The sequence below is a fragment of the Carcharhinus amblyrhynchos genome, chromosome 2 (genome assembly GCF_965287045.1).
Source record: "Carcharhinus amblyrhynchos chromosome 2, sCarAmb.v2.hapA, whole genome shotgun sequence".
NCBI lineage: Eukaryota > Metazoa > Chordata > Chondrichthyes > Carcharhiniformes > Carcharhinidae > Carcharhinus > Carcharhinus amblyrhynchos.
Window position 1 is genome coordinate 21923699 of NC_137325.1, and position 21809 is coordinate 21945507.

General features: G+C 39.2%; 1 protein-coding gene across 2 annotated transcripts in view; it reads right to left on the reverse strand.

Annotated features, from left to right (window-relative positions):
- pik3r4 (phosphoinositide-3-kinase, regulatory subunit 4) overlaps positions 1–21809 on the reverse strand; it is a 79492-nt gene that overhangs the window by 19885 nt on the left and 37798 nt on the right. Inside the window, exons 10-14 of one of the 2 annotated variants that reach the window (XM_080203397.1) lie at positions 18316–18509; positions 11089–11314; positions 9121–9286; positions 2196–2360; positions 762–788 (exon numbers count right to left, since the gene is read on the reverse strand). In XM_080203397.1, the coding sequence (XP_080059523.1) occupies positions 762–788; positions 2196–2360; positions 9121–9286; positions 11089–11314; positions 18316–18509 (778 nt within the window). The remainder of the gene's footprint in view (positions 1–761; positions 789–2195; positions 2361–9120; positions 9287–11088; positions 11315–18315; positions 18510–21809) is intronic. The other variant, XM_080203404.1, reaches the window with a different exon arrangement.

A 21809-nucleotide genomic window follows, 5' to 3' on the forward strand; every position in this document is an offset into this window, starting at 1 on the left:
GTCCAAGCATAGTGTCAACTTGCAATTCGGAATATAAAAGGAAGATATTTCAATACTAAAAATTGTTAAATGCACACAGTTTGAATAATTATGAATACGACATGCAAGTTGCAGTTATAAATAAGAAAATAGAACTAAGCAACAAGAGGAGGAATGCATCTTATGGAGAAGGAAGACACCACAGTTATGATACTTAAAAAAAAAACACACAAGAGATGGGATGCGATCAGTGAACATTAACAAATACTGTTTTTCATCAGTGTGCCTGATTCTAAAGCATTTTTTTAAAAGGCTATTAATTCATATTGCTAATAGGAATTAGTATACTTTTAATCCAAGACTATTAATAGTATCTACATATAAAAGAAGGGATATAAGAATTGGTAATTTTCCTTAGAAACCATAGGGCTACGTTAAACAGAAAGTAGCGTACACAGCTAATGGGCTAGAGACAAATTATAACAATAAATTAACTTTTTTGTTTAAAAAACTGCATCAAGCCTTCACAGAGGTACATCATGAAGATCCCTTTCCCATTTTACACAAGTGCTAATACAATAAGTAATTATTTTTTGCGTTCTTTTCAATGCAATCATTTAAGTAATGCACTAAAGAAAATTAGTTCTTTGGACACCTTAATAAAAATGCACATGCAATTATTGTGCTTATGCCATCACTCTAGAGGTTAACCATGCCAGAAAAAAAGTATTAAATCAATGAATAAAAACCTAGCAATTTATTGATTAAAAAATCTGGCATACACGTTACAGGTGCAATTGTCTTCCTTTCTGTGGAGAAAAAGACAATAAATCACCATAGAAACAAGAAATAATCTGCCACAGCTTTCTATCATGAATGCCTTGGCTCTCCTAGTTTGATATACCCAGGTGTAGCTGAAAGGTCATCAGTTCATAATTTTTATCTTCAATACTTTGACACTATAATCGATAGTCATGGTGTTGCATGGTAACTGCTCTTACCCTCACAATTTGAAGCAAAGTAAGTAAATTTCTACTATGACAGGAAAAACAAAACATCTTGTATTTTGCTCCCGATGATTTAAATACAGCAGTTGACTGCCATCTAGAGTTTTAATATGCAAATTGACAAGGGCAATGAGATACTTTGCACAGTACCATAACAGAAATGAAATGAAATATGGCAACATGCACATTGTCAGTTTCAGTGCACATTTTGAACCACCCAATGCTAAGTTATACAAATGGGAACATTAAACTCCAATTTAGCCTTGTTAAAAAACTGATGAGTAGCAAGGACAGATGATAGACCAAGGGCTCTCTTATGGAAATCCTGTTTGTTTTCGAAAGAATTGTGGATAGCAGAATTTTTTGGGGAGAATTATCCTAAGTGTTGAATTTGCATAAAAACTGAAGTAAATCCTACTTTTTTTCCCAGCGGGAGTTTCAAAATGAACCTCCCACACACACTGCACTGCAGAGTGAACCTGCGTGATTCAGAAGAAAAGGCTGTGGGTGGGGCCTATTCCCACTGGAGAGGTCAGTAGCATAGTGCTGAATGAGCCACTACGCATGTGCTGATCTGTCAGCGCCGAGATTAGTGTGTGCGCAGTCACCCCGCACTGCCATCTTCCCAAATGCAGATCAGCTCGATTGCTGGCCAGCAGCTCCGACCACCACCCCCAGCTAATCCAGAACCACCCCCACCCCCGCTGCCCAACAGCCTGACCCCCTCCCCAAACCAATGGCCAGCCTGAATCGCTGACCTCCCTCCCTTTGTCACCGTTGAGCGCAGAGTGGCAGTAAGACCCCCTCCCCCACCTGATGGACAGTGCTAAGGGGCAAGCTGGCATTGTCATGTTGGCAATGCCCTGGAGGCATCCCCCTTTAAATTTATCAACATTTATATGGGAATAATAATGCAAAATAACACAAGAGAGCCACAAGAAATACCCATTTTTATAAACCACAGATAAAACATCTAGAATTACACTTTGAATTTTTTTTTATAAAAGTGTCCAATAAGATAATTTGCTGAAACAATAGTAAATGGACAGGAAAATTTTTTTGTTTTCAAAAAACAGAAATCTGAACAAAATAAAGAAAAAATTGTTCTACTGATACTCTTCATTTTGGCAAATGAAAAATGCAAACATTTTATTCATCACTAGATCGTTGAATATGATAAAAATATATTATTTTTGACAGAATGTTTACCTGCTCTGAAGAGAATGTATTTTAGGTGATTTTGGTGGTTTGCTGGCCTCAATTCCAAGCAGCTGGATAGTACCATTGTCTGAAGCAACTGCGAGATAATGGGAACCCTGACAGAAGGCCAAAGTTTTGATTTTTCCTCCAATCCGAGAATAAGTCAAGATTGACCTAGAGATAAAGCCAAAACCAACAATGGAAAATTATTCACAGCATTCCATGTCTTGAGAACTAAATAAATAAAATAGATTCCACAGAAAAATGCCAATTTGTGTCAACCCAGAATGAGATGTAAACCTTGACTATATCAGCTGCATTTCTGAACAAAGCACTTCTGAAAATCTAGAATTCTCCTTCCAAAATATTATTGAGGTTTGGTGAATTGGAAACATTTAAGACTGAGATTGATGAATTTATTAGACGAGAGTACAAAAGTGGGAAGATTGAGTTAACACACAGATCAACAGTAACCTAACTGAATAGAGAACAGGCTTGAGGAGCTGAATGGCCTACTACTATCCCCATCCAAGAATATTAGAAAACATCACCCGAACCTAAGTCTCACAACACATTTATAACCTTATCCATACCAAGTCATCCCAAAGGAGTAATATTCATCAAATAATAATGTACACTTTGGTCTGACAAATTAGATCAAACCACCAATGCACGTTGGGAACAAAAGAAACAGCAATTGCTCTCGGTCCAGGTTCTCACCAGTCAGGAAATAGAGGAATATTGAAACACAGTGGGGAGAATTTTTCCGTCCCATCTGCCACGGGAATCGTAGTGCACATGGGAGGCGGGGCATGCAAAGGTCCACTGACCTCAGGCAGGATTTTCCGGTTTTGGTGCGAGTGCAGCTAGAAAATCCTGCCCAATGTCTTAAATCATAAGCATTTCCATACAGTGAAGCCCAAGAGCTTTTGGAACAAATTGCTACGTAATTAAGTTCCTTTAATATCTTTAATCAAGAAAAATGTCCCTTAAATGCACAATTTTTCAAAAATATGCAATTAATATCAAATTTCTTTTAGAACACGAGAGAAACTTAACAATTCACAGAATATACTTTTGGAAAACACAATCTTGGACAAAGGTGAAATAATGCTAAGCTGGTTAATAACCACAATTTTACACCAATGTAATTACAAAAAAAATCTGTAAAAGGCCTTATCTCCTGAGCAGTGGTAATCAGATTGTCACTTTTTACTAATCCCAAACCGACGCTGCACCACTGACCTCAGCCACCTAACAAGTGGGCAACATAAGTGCTCCTGGAGGCCTTTCTGGGTATGGCAACAACAGTGTTGGGAGAAGTGAAGCCATGCCCCTCTTTATCCACTAGCTGCCATAAACCAATAAGTTTAAAAGATCTCAGCCAAATTCGACAGGAAAAAGTAACTGTGGGGGTGGGTGGGTGCATATTTTAGGTAACCATTCTATCCTTTCTTATTCTGCTGAGAGTCAGTGCCATTTAAAATCTCCAATTTAAATTGGAGTTTCCAATTACTTCAGAGGCAGAGGCAGGGCAATTGACCAACAGAAGTTTAAACTTCTGGGGCAATGCCAGTGCAGTCCTTTCATGGGGGCTTCAGGGGTGGGGTGGGTGCAAGAGATTAAAGTAGAAACAATTGCACTAATTTTCTGTTTATAATTTGGTGACCACAATCCTTGTTCTTTTTCTTTCACATTCCACCATTTTACTTGGTGGTCACCACAATACCAGTTGGTCACCCTTCTTCACTTCCTCCTGTTAGTCAGCCATACCTCTTCCAAATCCATCTGGTCTTAAGCCTTCTACTTCTCCTTCATGATTATAATATGACTGAAATTTTGCATGCTGGTCTAGGATTCATGTTTTAAATTAAATAGAGATAATTACAGAGATACAGATCTAAGGTAAAACGGGAAATTAGATTAAAAGGCAGAACAGTAGAAAAGCAGTAGCAGACATATATGGAGATATTTCATAAATCTCAAAGATGTATTTTGGTGAGAAAGATACACCTTTAGTGGCTAACTAAGGAAGATAAGGATAGTATCAAATTGAAAGAAAAAAACAATTCCAAAAAGAATCAGGAAGCTGGATAGAATTCACAATCCAGCGAAAACTAATTTAAAAAAAAGAAATAGAGACAGTTGACTGAAATATAAAAGCAGATAGTAAGAGTTTCTACAAGTATTTACAGAGGATAAGAGTAACTAAAGTGAATGTCTGTCCCTTAGAAGATGAGACTGGGGAATTAATGGGAAATAATTTAAAAAAAAGAATCTGCTGTAAAAGATGGAAACAACATTCCAGAAACATTTGAAAATCTTGGTGAGTAAAAAAAGAGAACAAAGTGAACTTCAAACAACGTTTGAATTTTATATTGATATTAATTTTATATTTATATTAAGTTTATAATTTTCATCAGGGAAAGGGTATGGAGAAATTTAAAATTTAAGGGCTTGTAATGACAGATGCATTGGCTGCAAGTGTTCCAGAATTCCCCAGACATTGTAAAACTCCCAATAGATCGGAAAATATTGAATGTAATTCCTCTATTCAAGAAAGGACATACAGAAAGCATGAAACTTCAGACTGGTTAATCTAATATCTGTCAAAGGGAAAATGTTAGAATTTATTACTAAAAATTATGAAGGAACACTTAGAAAGTCAGGCAGAGTCAGTATAGTTTTATGAAAGGAAAAGATTAATTAACTTATTTATTCAGAGTTCAAGGAAGTAACAAAACAAGGTGGATAAAGGGGAACCTGTGAATGTGGTGTACTTAGATGTCGAAGAGACATTAGTGCAGCATCAAAGGTTACTTAAAATAAGAGCTCATGGTCCAGACAGTAACATATTAACATTGATACGTTTTTGGTTAACTAACAGGAAGCAGAGAGCAAGAATAAATGGATGTTTTTCAGGTTGGCAAGCTATAACCAGTGGAGCGTCACAGGGATCAGTGCTAGAACCTCAACATTTTACAATTCATGCCAATGAATTGGATAAAGGAACCAATTTAGCAATGGTAGCTAAATTTGCTGATAACAAGGTAGGACAGCAAGTTATGAAGAGGACTAATCTGCAAAGGGATTTTGACAGCTTAAAAGAACTGACAAATATTTGGCGGATGGGAGCTTAATGTGTGAAAATGTGAACCTGTCCACTTCGGTAGGAAGAATATAAAAGCACCATATTATTTAATGGAAGAGATTGCAGAACTCTTGCAGAACAGGGGGGGTTTGGATATATTGATACACGAATCACAAAAAGGTTAGTATGCAAACACAGCAAGTAATTAGAAAGGCAAATGGACTAGGGTATTTTTTATTGCATGGAGAATAGAATATAAAAGTGGGGATGTTTTGTTACTGTTATACAGGGTGTCTGGAGTACTGTGTGCAGATCTGATCTCCTTAGTTAAAGGGCAATTAGGGGCAGTTGATAAATGTTGCCCTTTTAGCGATGTCCACGTTCCATGAATGAATTTTTAAAAATTTCCCCCTCTATCTACAACAGATGACCATACATTTTCAATTTCTTCTCAGTTACTTTCTTCAGATGCTCCCAGTCTTCACTGACTCTATGATGTCCTGGTTCCTGTCCTTCCTTGTCATGCCACGTATCCATCTCAGCATCCCCATCTTATTAGCATTCAGTAACTGTTTCTCCCTTCTTGCTGCTGTCCGAATTTTGTACTATATAACAAAGCTGGTCTGACAACTGTCTTGTAGGTACTCCCTTTCAGTTTCGTATACTTCTCTATCCATTACACTCCACTTCTTCCAAATACTTCATCCAAAATTAATCTGTTAATTTCCACTTTCATAATTCCATCTTCTACCATCGAGCACAGGTACTTCAAACTAGTTACTTGCTCAAAGTCTTCACCCATAATTGTTACACCTTTACGCCAATCCTCCTCCCTGGGTTCAAACTGACAGTCTATATGTTAGATCTTTGGGTATATTGTCATGAATGTATCGAGTAACAATCAATACCAAGAGTGTAACAAAAGAAACAAGTAGAAGCCACCAGCATTTAAAACATATTTCACAGGATGAGAGTCTCTCAGGAACAAGATTAGCAGGCTTTAGATAACATGATGTAGTATTCTTCTGGTCTAATAGGGAACACCTTAGTTAGGCGATTAAACCATCAAGGGGAGGCATACAGTTAATGTTTCAGAGTCACAGAAACTGAGGGGACAGACAGCAAATAGAGAGAGAACAATCAAAGGGAAAAATAGTATAATTGTCAACATTTGGGAAGCAGATTCCACCTGGCAGCCTGGAAGCTAGTTCTAACTAGCAGGCAAGAAGCAAGAGTGCAGAAACCCTTGTGAAGGCAGTTAAAATTATACCTTCACTGAATCAAGAAGAGATGTTTCCCAGCGTAACTCTGCAATTGTGTACAGCGTGGTAACAATAAGCTGGCCTTTACTTATAGGTTTATTGAAGCGGTTGTTGTTTGGGAAGAGTGAAAGTCCGGAAAGAGTTTCAATTTTTTAAATATACTTCGGATCAAAGGGGACAATTCCTACATAAACTGTGTGGTTGTGTTTAGTACTGCTTCTGCATAACTGTCTTAGATCATCATAGTCCTTTTTGTATGTATGTGTTTTTCTTTATTGCAATAAAGTCTTGAGTAATTGCTTGATAGGGAATTGCTTGATAGAGCAGACGCAGCACGGTTTCATTAAAGGGAAGTCGTGTCTGACAAATTTACTGGAATTCTATGAGGATGTGTCTAGGGCGGTGGATAGAGGAGAGCCGGTGGATGTGGTCTTTCTAGATTTTCAGAAGGCGTTTGACAAAGTACCTCACAAGAGGTTATTGCAGAAGGTCGAGGGACATGGAGTTGGGGGTAGGGTGTTAGCGTGGATAGAGGATTGGTTGTCAAATAGGAGGCAGAGAGTGGGGGTCAACGGGTGCTTTTCGGATTGGCGGATGATGGAAAGGGGAGGCGGTTTAGAACGGAGTTGAGGAGGAACTTCTTCACTCAAAGGGTGGTGAATCTCTGGAATTCTCTGCCCGTTGAAGTGGTGGAGGCTGCCTCGCTAAATATTTTTAAGAAGCGGGTTGATGGGTTCTTGATAAGAGAGGGAATTAAGGGTTATGGGGAGAGGGCGGGAAAGTGGAACTGAGCCACAACAGATCAGCCATGATCTTATTGAATGGCGGGGCAGGCTCGAAGGGCTAGATGGCCTACTCCTGCTCCTATTTCTTATGTTCTTATGGTGACTAGTGGAGTGCCCCAGGGGTCGGTGCTGGGGCCTCAGCTTTTTACCATTTATATAGATGATCTGGAGGAGGGAACCGAGTGTAGGGTGTCGAAATTTGCTGATGACACCAAGATTGGGGGAAAGGCAAATTGTGCGGAGGGTGTGGAGAGTTTGCAGAAGGATCTAGATAGGCTGGGCGAATGGGCCAGGAAATGGCAAATGGAATTTAATGTTGGCAAGTGTGAGGTGGTCCACTTTGGTAGGAAGAATGGTAGGAAGGACTATTACTTACGGGGCAAAAAACTGCAGCAGGCGACGGTGCAGAGGGACCTCGGGGTCCTTGTGCATGAGTCGCAAAAACCCAGCTTGCAGGTGCAGCAGGTGGTCAGGAAGGCGAATGGGATGCTGGCCTTCATCGCGAGGGGGATTGAATATAAAAGTAGGGAGGTCTTGCTGCAACTGTATAGGGCATTGGTGAGGCCGCAGCTGGAGTACTGTGTGCAGTTTTGGGCGCCGCACCTGCGCAAAGATATTTTGGCCTTGGAGGGAGTGCAGAGGAGGTTTACTAGGCTGATACCGGAGTTGAGGGGGTTGAGCTATGAGGAGAGGCTGAATAAACTGGGCTTGTACTCGTTAGAGTTTAGAAGAATGAGGGGAGATCTCATTGAGACGTATAAGATGATGAATGGGATGGATAGGATAGAGGTGGAGAGACTCTTCCCGCTCAAAAAAGACAGTAGGACTAGGGGGCACAGCCTCAAGATAAAATGGGGGCGGTTTAGAACGGAGTTGAGGAGGAACTTCTTCACTCAAAGGGTGGTGAATCTCTGGAATTCTCTGCCCGTTGAAGTGGTGGAGGCTGCCTCGCTAAATATTTTTAAGACGCGGGTTGATGGGTTTTTGATAAGAGAGGGGATTAAGGGTTATGGGGAGAAAGCGGGAAAGTGGAACTGAGCAGCGACAGATCGGCCATGATCTTATTGAATGGCGGGGCAGGCTCGAAGGGCTAGATGGCCTACTCCTGCTCCTATTTCTTATGTTCTTATGTTCTTATGTAATGATATTCTACAACTGGACTGGTTACTTTCTCACTGGGTTTCCTACGTGACTTCTCACACCATTTCCATAAATAAAATTACACCGCAAACCAGTGTTCCAAGTTGGGACACGCTTGCAGTTAACAGCAGCCAGATTCATGACAGTACTGATCTTCATAGGGCTGTCTCTGGTGCTTTCCTCCAATTCTTCAGATACTCAGTCATGCTCTCATTATCCTTGACAATTGTACTTTGTCTCACTTGCTTAGTTAAGCAAGGAGATGTGTTCAGTGCTGGTGGAATCCAACTTTGGCTTAGAAACTTTCCCTCTCCCATCACTGCTTCTTACTCTTGTCTGACACTCCTTGTACAAATCCTGTAATAGTTTAATCATACATTGTTTTCAGGGAATTAACAAATTCTATTGAATCTCCCAGGCTTTCCCCTGAGGCATCCCAGTCATAGATCTTCTCTAAATTGATAAATAAATGCTCATGCTGTATCAGGCAATCAATATTTCTCCATCACTTGTCTCAAAACAAAAATGGCATTGGTGGTACTTCTTCGGAACATGAATCCAAACTGATCTTAATGGATTTCCATAATATCTTTCATTCACACTCCTTATTCTGAAGATTATGTAAAACAAAAGCAGGCAGAGATTTACAATCATACCTGGTAGTTGTGGTCTTTCCCTCCATCTTTTGACTATCCCAAATCTTCACAGTTCCATCATTTGAGCAGGTAGCAAAAATTGAATGTTCATCAGAGACACGGATCCGGTTCACTGCTGACTTATGTTCGTGAAGATGTGCAACTAGAAGCCCTTTGGGATGCCAGCCTAAATAGACAGTGAATCTTAGTAGCGAATTAAACTTCAAACCTCAGAAACTGTTCAGCTGTCCTCAGTACATACTTATACTGGTTACACATTTACTAATGTGAATGCTGAATACAAATTACTTATGACTGAACCATCTAAACTGCGATTCTTGATCGCTAAATCAGATGTACAAAGCGAAAGCCAATTTTAATATGGACAGCCTTATTCAGTACTCATTATCAAAAGATTAATAAATCAATGCTTAACTAGGAAATGGCTGAGGCAAATACCATTTCATCTTGCAAGGGAGAACTATAAATATTGAAGCAAAGGAAGATAACAGGTTGCAGCATAGGAATAAATTTGGATAACACTGCAAAGAACCAGCAGAAACATTATTAGACGCCACTTGTGTTGTAAACATCTGGTAAATTTAATAACACAGAGACCTGAACAGGGAAAGACAGATCAGAGACTGCAATCAGCCAGTATCGGAGGCCACAGCAAGTGGTGATTGAGGCAACAAAGAAAATCAGAGGGCAGAGGCAAAATCAAAGGCCAGAGCAAGTGGTGGGGAAATAATCAGCCATAAGGTGGAAAAGGTATCAGGATGATATCTAATCACACGGAGTGCATGAAACAGAAATACTGGTAAATGAAAATTCTATTTTCCAAACCTAGCACTATTCATGTTTTAATTATCGATTTCCCGATGTTCAGAAAACTTGGTTGACCAAGGTCAAATTTAAAATATTGGTTAAATAGGAATTACCCATATTGACCTGCATTTTAAGTAGCAATAACGGTGAAACTGTTATCATTTGTTATCATAACTTCTCTGAAACTGACAGCAACTTCTGCAATTTGCACATGCCTAGTAAAAGATGGAAGTTGCTGTCAGTAATTTGACTAATTTCTATTGGGGACAGTGTTGAAATCCTGCAGATGGCAATCAATTAGAAATAACAAAACAGGTAAGAACTTTCACTTGTACACTATATGCTTCATTGTAAAAATTCCTGAAAACCTAGGCTTTGTTAAACTGGGATTTTTAACAAAGTACTACTAAAAAACTAATTTTATATTTGTCACTTGTCAGCTTACTCTAAAAAGATTTTAAAAATGCCACAATAAAAAAATTGAATTTGTTTAAGCCACTTCAGTATCCAAACACTAGGATCATATTCCAAACTTCTTGTGCTCCTGATTAAATTATTCTGAAATTTGCTTGTAACCTTCTGGTATGCCTTCTGTAACATGCTTCAATAATAACTGTTTACTCTGCTTTTATAACATCAGCGTGGCTAGATGCCTGATAATCACCTAGGTTTAGTGCCCAATTCAAATTGTCAGGAAAAATGTGAAAGCAATATTAAAATCTTTGCTAAGTGCAAAATCTGGACAATATTTAAACAGCCAACTAACTGCCTCCTGCGAGTTGCTTGGTTGCCTGTATCCATCCCACTTCCACTAAAACTCAAGTAGGAGGTTGATGGCAGGATTCAAACTTTTAACATTCTGTTTTGACCCAAATTAGTCTATTCTGGAGGTTTAACAATCTCCACTGCTGCTTCAATTTTCAATTCACATTTTAAACTAAACCCTAAAACTAGGTTTCCCTAATTAACAGGATTATGATTTGGAGAAACTAGAGTATGTACTTAAAACACCAATCCAAAAATTGAGTAACCTACTACCATTTATCTTTTTTCAATTGCAAAAAATTTAATAATCAATGTGTAGGATCTGTTAGCAAATAAATCCAAAAGAAACCAAATTGAAGTTGGTTTAAATCTAGTTAGCCTATTTTTCTTACGTACCTGGTGGTGGAGGTTTACTTTCCCATTCAGCACTTTCCATCAACTGTTTTGCCATTCGTTCAGCATTGCACTGCTCCCGTTTCTGTTGAATAAGCTGCTGGAGCTCAGTGGCACATGGAGTAATACGTCTCTGGTATGTAGGTGGCAAAACTGGAATACTTCCACTTTGCGGAACTGATAAGGAAGAAGTTGTCTTCTTTGTTAGTGCCCCAGACCCTTCAGACACCTTCAAATTAGAAAATGACAGGAGACTGGTTTGTACAGCATTTTATCATTGAGCAATTTTAATATTAAAGTTACTGACATTGTCAGCATGTATAGAAAAGTCACGCATCACAGTGAATTGGTGTAGGTTGATACGAAGTCCATTTAGTTCATCCTTTCATCAAAACTACAGTCCAACATCACATCATTCAACCACCTCAAATGATTCTAGATTTTTTTGCCTTCGCTACCGTGCCAGAAAAATCGTCCCCAGTGCTAAATATGTTTCACAGAAAGGAACATAATATTAGTTCTAGATTGTGATTTACATGTCTGACAGTTTCAAAATCTCCAACGCCAATTCACTACCTGAAAGAATAACCATAGAACATAAGAACAGCGCAGTACAGGTTCTTCAACCCTCGAAGTTGCACCGACCTGTGAAACCAATCTAAAGCCCATCTAACCTACACTATTCCAATATCATCCATATGTTTATCCAATGACCATTTAAATGCCTTTAATGTTGGCGAATCCACCACTGTTGCAGGCAGGCATTCCACGCTCTTACAACTCTGAGTAAAGAACCTACCTCTGACATCTGTCTTATATCTATCACCCCTCAATTTAAAGCTATGTCTCCTCATGCTAGCCATCTCCATCCAAGAGAAAAGGTTCACACTGTCCACCCTATCTAGTCCTCTTATCATCTTGTATGCCTCTATTATTAAGTTACCTTTTAACCTTCTCTCCAACAAAAACAGCCTTTCCTCATAAGACCTTCCCACCATACCAGGCAACATCCTGGCAAATCTCCTCTGCACCCTTTCCAATACTTCCACATCCTCTCTGTAATGCAGCAACCAGAATTGTATGCAATACTCCTCACCAGAGTTTTGTACAGCTGCAACATGACATCATGGCTCCTAAACCCTCAACCAATAAAAGCTAACACACCGTATGCCTTCTTGACAAACCTATCAACTTGGGTACCAACTTTCAGGGATCTATGCATACAGACACCGAGATCTCTCTACTCAACCACACTTCCAAGTATCTCACCATTAGCCCAGTATTCTGTATTCCTGTTACTCCTTCCAAAGTGAGTTACTTCACACTTCTCTACATTAAACTCCATTTGCCACCTCTCAGCCCAGCTGTGCAGCTTATCTATGTCCCTCTGTAACCTGCAACATCCTTCTGCACTGTCCACAACTCCACCGACTTTAGTGTCACCTGCAAATTTACTAACCCATCCGTCTACACCCTCATCCAGGTCATTTATAAAAATGACAAATAGCAGTGGCCCTAAAACAGATCCTTGCGGTACACCACTAGTAACTGAACTCCAGGATGAACATCTCCCATCAACCACCATCATTTGCCTTCTCGCAGCTAGCCAATTTCTGATCCAAACTGCTAAATCACACCCTCAACCCCATGCCTGTGTATTTTCTTCAATAGCTTACCATGGGGAACCTTATCAACACTTTACTGAAATCCATGTACACCACACCAACTGCTTTACCCTCATCCACCTCTTTGGTCACCTTCTCGAAGAACTCAATAAGTTTGTGAGGCACAACCTACCTTCACAAAACCGTATTGTCTATCCCTAATCAAATTATTCCTTTCTAGATGATTATAAATCCCATCTCTTATGATCCTTTCCAAAACTTTGCCCACAACAGAAGGAAGGCTCATTGGTCTATAATTACCAGGGTTGGCTTTACTCCTCTTCTTGAGCAAGAGGACAACATTTTCTATCCTCCAGTCTTCTGGCACTATTCCTGTAGACAATGATGATGTAAAGATCAAAGCCAAAGGTTCTGCAATCTCCTCCCAAGCCTTCCAGAGAATCCTAGGATAAATCCCATCTGGCCCAGGGGACTTATCTATTGTCATACTTTCTAGAATTGCTAACACCTCCTCCTTATGAACCTCAATCCCATCTAGTCTAATAGCTTGTATCTTAGTATTCTCCTCGGCAAAATTGTCTTTTTCCTGTATGAATACTGATGAAAAATATTCATTTAGCACTTCTCGAATCTCTTCGAACTCCACGCACAACTTCCCACTACCATCCTTGACCGGCCCTAATCTTACCCTACTCATTCTTTTATTCCTGACATACCTATAGAAAGCTTTAGGGTTCTCCTTGATCCTACCTGCCAAAGACTTTTCATGTCCCCTCCTGGCTCCTCTTAGCTCTCTCTTTAGGTCTTTCCTGGCTAACTTGTAACTCTCAAGTGCCCTGAGCCTTCACGTCTCATCTTTACATAAGTCTCCTTCTTCCTCTTCACAAGCGATTCAACTTCCTCCTTGCCTGACAGGTGCATACTTATCAAGGGCACACAGTAGCTGTTCTTTGAACAAGCTCCACATTTCAATTGTGCCCATCCCTTGAAGTTTCCTTCCACATCCTATGCATCCTAAATCTTGCTTAATCGCATGATAATTTCCTTTCCCCCAGCTATAACTCTTGCCCAGCAGTATCTATCTATCTATCCCTTTCCATCGCTAATACAAACATAACCAAATTGTGGTCACTATCACCAAAATGTTCACCTACCTCCAAATCAAATATCTGGCCTGGTTCATTACCCAGTACCAAATCCAATGTGGCCTCGCCTCTTGTTGGCCTATCTACGTACTGTGTCAGGAAGCCCTCCTGCATACATTGGACAAAAACTGGCCCATCTAAAGCACTCGAACTATAACTTTTCCAGTCAATATTTGTAAAGTTAAAATCCCCCATAACAACTATCCTGTTACTTTCACTCCTATCCAGAATCATCTCTGCAATAATAGCTCAAGACTTGTAACAGTTATGGCACTCATTCACAAATATCACTTGGTTAATAAGGTACTTGTGCTTGGAAGGACAATAACATTCTATGACATTGTTATGGAAAAATATGGCAAATTCTTAAAGAAAAATGGGGACAGCACATAATACATGCCTTTCTGCAAAGCTAATAGAATGCTATAACTCGGACAATACTTGGACATTAAAGTTAACCCCACATCTTCACCTGAATTTGCTGTACTATTTACTCATAAGTAATGCTGAGCACATTTAGCTTTGCTGTTATTTTGAATTCTAGCAAAGTTTAACCCAATAACATTGAGTAAAAACTTTACAATGCTGTAAGTAAGCAAAAGCAGATTAGACTGATGTCCATAATGAGCATATTCACCTACTGACAAAACGAGGCTCATTAAAAACTCCAACTTCTTTCATCTCAGCATAATTTGCTAATAGCACTTGTGTGGCACAAATTATATTTGCAACTTGTCAGCCAAAGCCTTGATATCATCCAGGTCTTGATGCATTTGAACAAGGGCTACTTCAGATTCTAGTTAGACGCTTCACAGAAAGGAGTTAATGAATCACAGAATCATAGAAACACTAGTGCAGAAAAAGCCATTTGGCCCATCGAGTCTGCACTGACCACAATCCCAGCCAGGCCCTACCCCCATATCCCTACACATTTACCCACTAATCTACGCATCTCAGCTCAGTAAGGGGCAATTTAGCATGGCCAATCAACGTAACCCGCACATCTTTGTACTGTGGGAGGAAACCGGAGCACCTGGTGGAAACCCACACAGACATGAGAAGAATGTGCAAACTCCATACAGACAGTGATCCAAGACAAGAATCGAACCCAGGTCCCTGGAGTTGTGAAGCAGCAGTGCTAACTACTGTGCCGCCCCATGGAAAAAGTATTTTTGTATAGTCAGGGAATTGACTGTTTTCTGTGTTGTAGAATAACCCAAGCCAAAGAATAAATTCTAAAAATGACAAATCAAGACCTTTATTTTACAAAGCAGGGTTATCTACATTTGAAACAGAAAGCACCAGAGGCAGATCATGCTTCTGGGGGCTGCACACACTGCCTCTGCGCCAAATCATCCAAGTTGATAGCTCAGTTGGCTGGATGGCTGATTCGTGATACAAAGCAACGTCAGTAGCATGCGCTCAATTCCTGAACTGAGGTTCTTCATGAAGGCCCACCTTCTCAACCTTGCCCTTTGCCTGAGGTGTGGTGATCCTTAGGTTATATCACCAGTCAGCTTTCTCCCTCCTAAGGGAATCCATGATGACCTGGGACTATGGCAAACTTACCTTCACAAGTCAACACAAGCTGGTGATCTCGAGAGCATATAGCTCATCATTATTGATGGGATGAATGAGTTATTTCACTGTCTTCAAAAAGATTTTTGTCTATGCCCTATCGGTAGAATTCAGTTAATTTCTTACTGCAAAGGCTCTTCGTGTTCTCATTCAACTTCTGTTGAAAAGCACAGAAAATAATTCAATAATTTTCTTCAGAGTTTCACTTTTACTCTGCAATTGCACCATTGTGTCACAAATAACATCGACAATCTCAACGATGACTATCTCTCTCCCTTTTAAAGTGATTTTATTGTCTCTCGTCTCATCAAAAAAAAGGGTCTTGCTGCTTCTCATCATCAGAAGGACTGTATTCTTTGTCAATGTTAGTGTCTCTGCCTCCACTGACATATAGTCATTTTGAACTTCCATAACAAAACTTTTAACTGAAACTAACTGTGAAGTATTCAATAAAGTTTTATCAACATTTTGCAGCAACTTGCTGATGGCAGTGATTCTTTGAAGTAAACAGTTTCTCAAGACAGCAAAAACTGCATATTGTACCTTTCAAACTTCTCTAAGGATTTTGGTTCAGCTTTCACATGTGCTTTCTTTGAATTTGATGTGGCTATATCTGATAAGCATTCCTTTATATTGACAAAGTTCAGTTTCAAAGCCAAAACAGCATCTGCACGAACGGACTACCTGGTATCACAAATTCTTTTGAATGTTAAATAATTCCATGTGCCTGCTCCAAGCATCATTGCAGAATATTCCACTGATGCGTAAAAACAGAAAAAAGGCACACATGTTTAAAACGAAGTCAAAAGGTGTATGGCTGCCTCACATGATTCAGTTGCTGCATTGCAGATTAAATTCAAGGAGTGGACTGGAACGAGGGATGAATAACCCACAGAGGCTTGCATTCAGTTTTGCTTGTAGACCTGAATATTTTCCTGCCTTATTTGCAGCATAATCGAAGCTCTGCCCATGGCTATTTTTAATGTCCAAAACTAAACTTGCAATGACTTCCAAAACAGCTGTCTTCAGACACTCAAAAGTTGTGGGATTGTAGCTGGACATAAGAGGGATCACTCTGCAACTTCCCCATCGCTCGTCACATATCTTAACATTATTGTTAATTGGTCCACATCTGGTGTAGAATCAACTGCAATGGAATCGTATTTGGCATTTTTAACTTCTTCAGTGAATTGGTTTGTGAGCCAGTCTGCATTATAGCAACAAATACATCGCAAGTTCTATGCGTTAAGAAGTTGGTCTCCCCAGACAACAATATTAATAGCTTTGCAAATGCTCTTTGAGAAGCTCATCAAATTCACTGAGATATTCAAGGCAGCCAGAAAAAATTACCTCTTCGACTTTACATCAATGACTTATGTCCTCTTAAAGGAAGTCCCAAGTTGCCAGCAGTTTGACTTGGCAACAACAGCACCTTTTTCCAGTGAGAATTCTTATTTTCAAACTGAGCCAATAATGCAGAATCAATTCTTCCAAATGATTTACATATTTGAACGAATGTGCACACAGCCCTAATATGACTTTTGGAAGTTTCATGATCAGCAAGATCTCTTCTAACATTCCTCCAGGAATGCCAAGGATTAATTTACAAACATAACAGCAGACTGCCTTGGAAGTTTTCTAAAAAAAAACCTATTTCTCCTTTCTGTCATGGCATTTCTTCCACTCAGAAAATGGGCCTCAAGGACTGCTAAACTGCTTTCAACCTCGAACAAACTTCTTTTTCAAATTCCCCATATTACCTATGTTCTGTGGTCTGTTTATTACAAAGTATTTAATCATGCACAGTAGAACAGATTTTGGCCAGTAGGCAATGTCTTCAGGGTAGGTTTCTTCCCTCACTTCAGGTGTAGAAGAATAAAGAGATTAAGATTGTCAGCTACAAAGTGTCACCTATCAATCTGTTCTATGGTTCATGCTTGCACATACCAACCGACATAATTTCATTTCTTGTATCATATCTCATCATAGCACATGTTTAAGTTGTCATTTACAATTTAAAGTCTTGCCACATACACATCTTCCAACGACATTACAGTCACTGTAATCCAACCTGGCTACATGACACCTAGGATGAGCCAGGCATTGGGTATTTCTATTTAATGGGAAAAGAAACAGATGCAGCATGGTGCTCAAGCCCTAAAAATGCTCCACTTGTCAGCCTTCTGGCAATTTAGTAGCAATAATTAATTTTTTTCTAGGATGCTTAAAAAAACACTTACTACGAGCAGTAAATAAGAACTGTTCCTCTTAAATAGAAAAGTATTAATTAAAATAATGTTGCAGAGTTACAAAACAAAAACCATAATATTAACAAGTATTTTATCAGAACAAAGTCCCTAAACAAGTCTGTTCACCTTTCAGAGCCCCATCATTCATAAAGGTCTCCATGTGCTGATGGTTTTTGAAGACAATATGTTCAATTGTTAAGAAGCAGCACAAGATGACTTTTTGGATGTTATATGCCATGAAAAGTGCACAAACAATCTAGGTGTACAAAGTGCAACTGGGTAAAAAGTGATCAACATTAAATAAAACATGATGAAAGTTTGCTAGCCCAATTTCCCTGCACAATCAGCACAGCCAACCCGAAACATTTGACAAAGGTTGCAAGAGTAATGAAAACAGCATGCACGGGCCTACAGAGATATAATTGACTTGGTGACTGTATGTGCCTTTTCCAAGATAGGCAGCTTGAGGAATAGAATATCATGCTAGTCTATTCGGGGCCAATTTTTGAGGATGGGATTAAGAATTTCATAGAGAAAACCCTGAATTAGCATGCCTAATGCCATTATTAAACAGTAACTGAAAGCAAGGTAACTATATATAAAAAAAAATTTGAGCATGAAGTTTCTATAAACCTGATGCAAAGCTGGATTAGTGGTGATCATCATTCCTGGTGAAGACTCTGAACGGAGACTCTTCCCAGTGGCATTTTCCTGGTCCCCCGGGACTGCAAGGACTTTAGGTTGAACAATATTTGAAGGTTCAAGAGAGCCAAACATGCTCTTCCATTCTTCATTCAAATTTGAGTCTTGTTTTACATGTCTTCTTGCTGAAATCAGATATTGAAAGACAAGATTGAGTTCAGCTATATCATTATCTCCGAAATCACAGAATCATAACCAGCCCACTGAGTTTCTCCAACAGATTATCGCACCCGGGCCCTATCCCCCAAAGCCAACATATTTAGGCACTAATCCCCAAAACCTACACATCTTCGAACACTAAGGGGCAATTTTAATAAGACAAATCCAGCTAACCTGCACATCTTTGGAATGTGGGAGGAAACTAAAACACCTAGAGGAAATCCATGTAGACTTGGGAAGAAATGCAAACTCCACACAGACTGTCACCCAAGAGCACAATTGGATCCGTGCCCCTAGCACCATCATGCAGCAGTGCTACGCACTGCGCCGTGACCTTAACAACTCAGCTAGCATTTATTGCCCATCCCTAACTGGCCTTGAGAAGGTAGTGATGAGCCTTCTTGAAGCGCTACAGTTCATATGGTTTAGATACACCCATGATGCTATTAAGGAGGCAGTTCCAGGATTTTGACCCAATGGCCGCTGTGAAGGAACAGTAATATATTTCAAAGTAAGGATAACTGTTGCTTGGAGGTGAACTGTCATGCGTGTTGTTGCCATGCATGTGCTGTCTTCATCCTTCTAGATGGGAGCAATCATGGGATTATATGCTACCACCTAATGACCTTTGGCAAGTTCCTGCAATGCATCGTGTAGATAGTGCACACAGCTGCCATTGTGTGTTCGTGGTGGAGGGCTGAACATTTGTCAATGAATGCTAATCAAGTGGGCTGCTTTGTCCTGAATGCTGTCATTGAGTGTTGTTAAGAGCTACATTCATCTGCTCAAGTGGAGACTATTCCTTTACACGTGTGACTTGTACCTTGTAGATGGCGGACAGGCTTTGTGAAGTCAGCTGGTGAGTTACTCGCTGCTAGCCTCTGACCTGCTCTTATGGCCACATGGCTAGTCCAGTTTAGTTTCAGGGTAATTGTAACCTGCCAGATGTTGACAGCGTGGGAATTCAGCAAAGGCAATGCCATTCAATGTCATGGGGTGATCATTAGGTTCTCTCTTATCAGAAATGGTCATCAACTGGCGCTTGCGTGATATAAGTGTTACTTGAAATTTGTCAGCCCAAGCTTGGATATTGTGCCAGTTTTGCTGAATTTATATATGAGCTGCTTTGATTCTGAGTTTCCACGAATGTTGTGAACAAAAGTTATAATAATCCTGGACTTCAAACTGGTCACCCACCAGGGCTTTATCCAGAATTTATGATCCGTTCTTTTCTACTCAGCATAACAACAATTTGATGTATTCTAATTGAGAAAGAATCAAAGCAAGATATAACTCTGACGAACTGGAATCAAATAATTTTTTAATAACACTTCTGTTAAAAAATAACTTCTGGCTCAAATGACCATGTTTCATGAAAAAACCCAAAGTAGTCATTTTTTAGGATCGCCACTACAAAACTAAAATCCAAAATCCAAAAAGAAAAAAAATGTATATTTTCAGGCAACGATTTACTGATAGTCATCATTGTGACTCCTTGAGAAAGGTAAAGGACTTGTTGGAAAGTATCAATCTATTTGTTCAATTTAATTGTTGTACTTTCATAGAAGTACAACAATTGTTCTTCCAAGAAACTCATCGACATAATTAACAATGGAGGACACTAAACCATCCAACTTCTAGAAGATTCTGTTCAATCCAAGTTCCAAGGATAAATTTAGTTGATGGCTGAGCCACAATTGTTATGCATATATCTACAAAATCAAATACTTCAGTGTTACAAGATCACTCTGCTTAGCAGTTTTTCTTTTTCTTCTGTGCACAATACAGGCAAACATAAAGGCATAGTTAAATTACATTTCAATTTCAAAGCATTGTTGCTTTAAGGAATAAATTGCCCTCATGACTTTCCCTGTGTTGTCATGTAATTACTCAAGAAATGCAAAGTATTGAAGCAAACTTTCCCCTGAGAGTGTCGTAATAGTACAAAATCATATGTACTTATGTAATTGCAGAACCCTCACCTATTGATAAAGTGATGATTATTTGATACTAACGTATATAATACTGTTTTAAAAATTAAGGAGGACGAAAATGTCAGAATAGCGTTGGAAGTGACATTTATAACATCACCTTTTAAAAAGCCACTACTATCCACAAAGCGATTACTCAGAACAAACTTTACTGAAATAGTTTACGTTTCGTGAAAATCTAATGAAAATGTGGCTTTCCAGGTCCCCGACCTCAATTTTGCCTTCATTATGTGGTCAGTAGTAAATGAATTGCGCTTGCCAACAGATTTAACACACGATTTCTGCACAGACATTTATGGTAAAACAATTCAGATTTTGTGATTCAGTTTTACTTAGGATCTTTACAAGCAGGGCAAGTAACAGGATACACTTCAACCATATTGAAAAATCCTCACTAAGTCACACAAAGGCTAAACTAGGAAATGTAACTACATCTTAGAGAGGGAAAGAAAGATGGGGCTGACAGAGAGAAAGAAATTCCACTATTATAAAAGTTAGAGAAGTCGCTTGGTCGTAATCAAGACTTAATCACAGATTAAAAATTCACCTGCACTTGAATGAACGCATAATATTTTTAGTGCACCTTTAAGAATTTTTTTTTAAAACATGTTGTCTTCAGCTATAACAGCTTCTGTTTTTGTTTATTGTTGCCAGCTGTCTGCATGAAGTCCTTTTGTTGCTGCTTCAAAGGAGTTTTTTTTATTTTTGCTCTAGATCCCAGGTACTTTGAGATTTGTTTCACGACCCTGCATTGTTAGGCAGAAGACTTGTTGATAGAACTCCTGTCACCTGACCTTTCATTTTATGTTTTGAGCTGCTGTTTTAGTTTAGAAGGGGTTGGAAATTTGATGGAAAGCAGTATTTCTCTCTCTGGCATTGGAAATTCTGCTGGCTAGCTGGGAGCAAGGCTTTTTTGCCTTCCTGGATTGAAAAAAAATCTGCTATTGGTAGTTGGCTTGCCAAGTGTTTCTCTCTCTCTCTGGTATTTTGAGAAGCTGTTCTGACTCCAAGCTTATCTGGGTGAACATCAAGAGAACAGCGGCATTCAAAGAACTACGTTCCAGCATCACGTAAGCATTTGTAATTTCCGTGCTAAACCTATGGCAAGGGTTTTGCATAGGGAAGTTTGTTTGGTTGGAACATTTCCTGTATTCATTAAGGATTATATAATATCATGGTTGTTTTTTGTTTGCAATTGGTAAAAGTTATTGCTAATTTTCTTTCTATACATGTTAACCGTATTCTTAAATAAACTTTGTTTGATAAAAGCTCCCT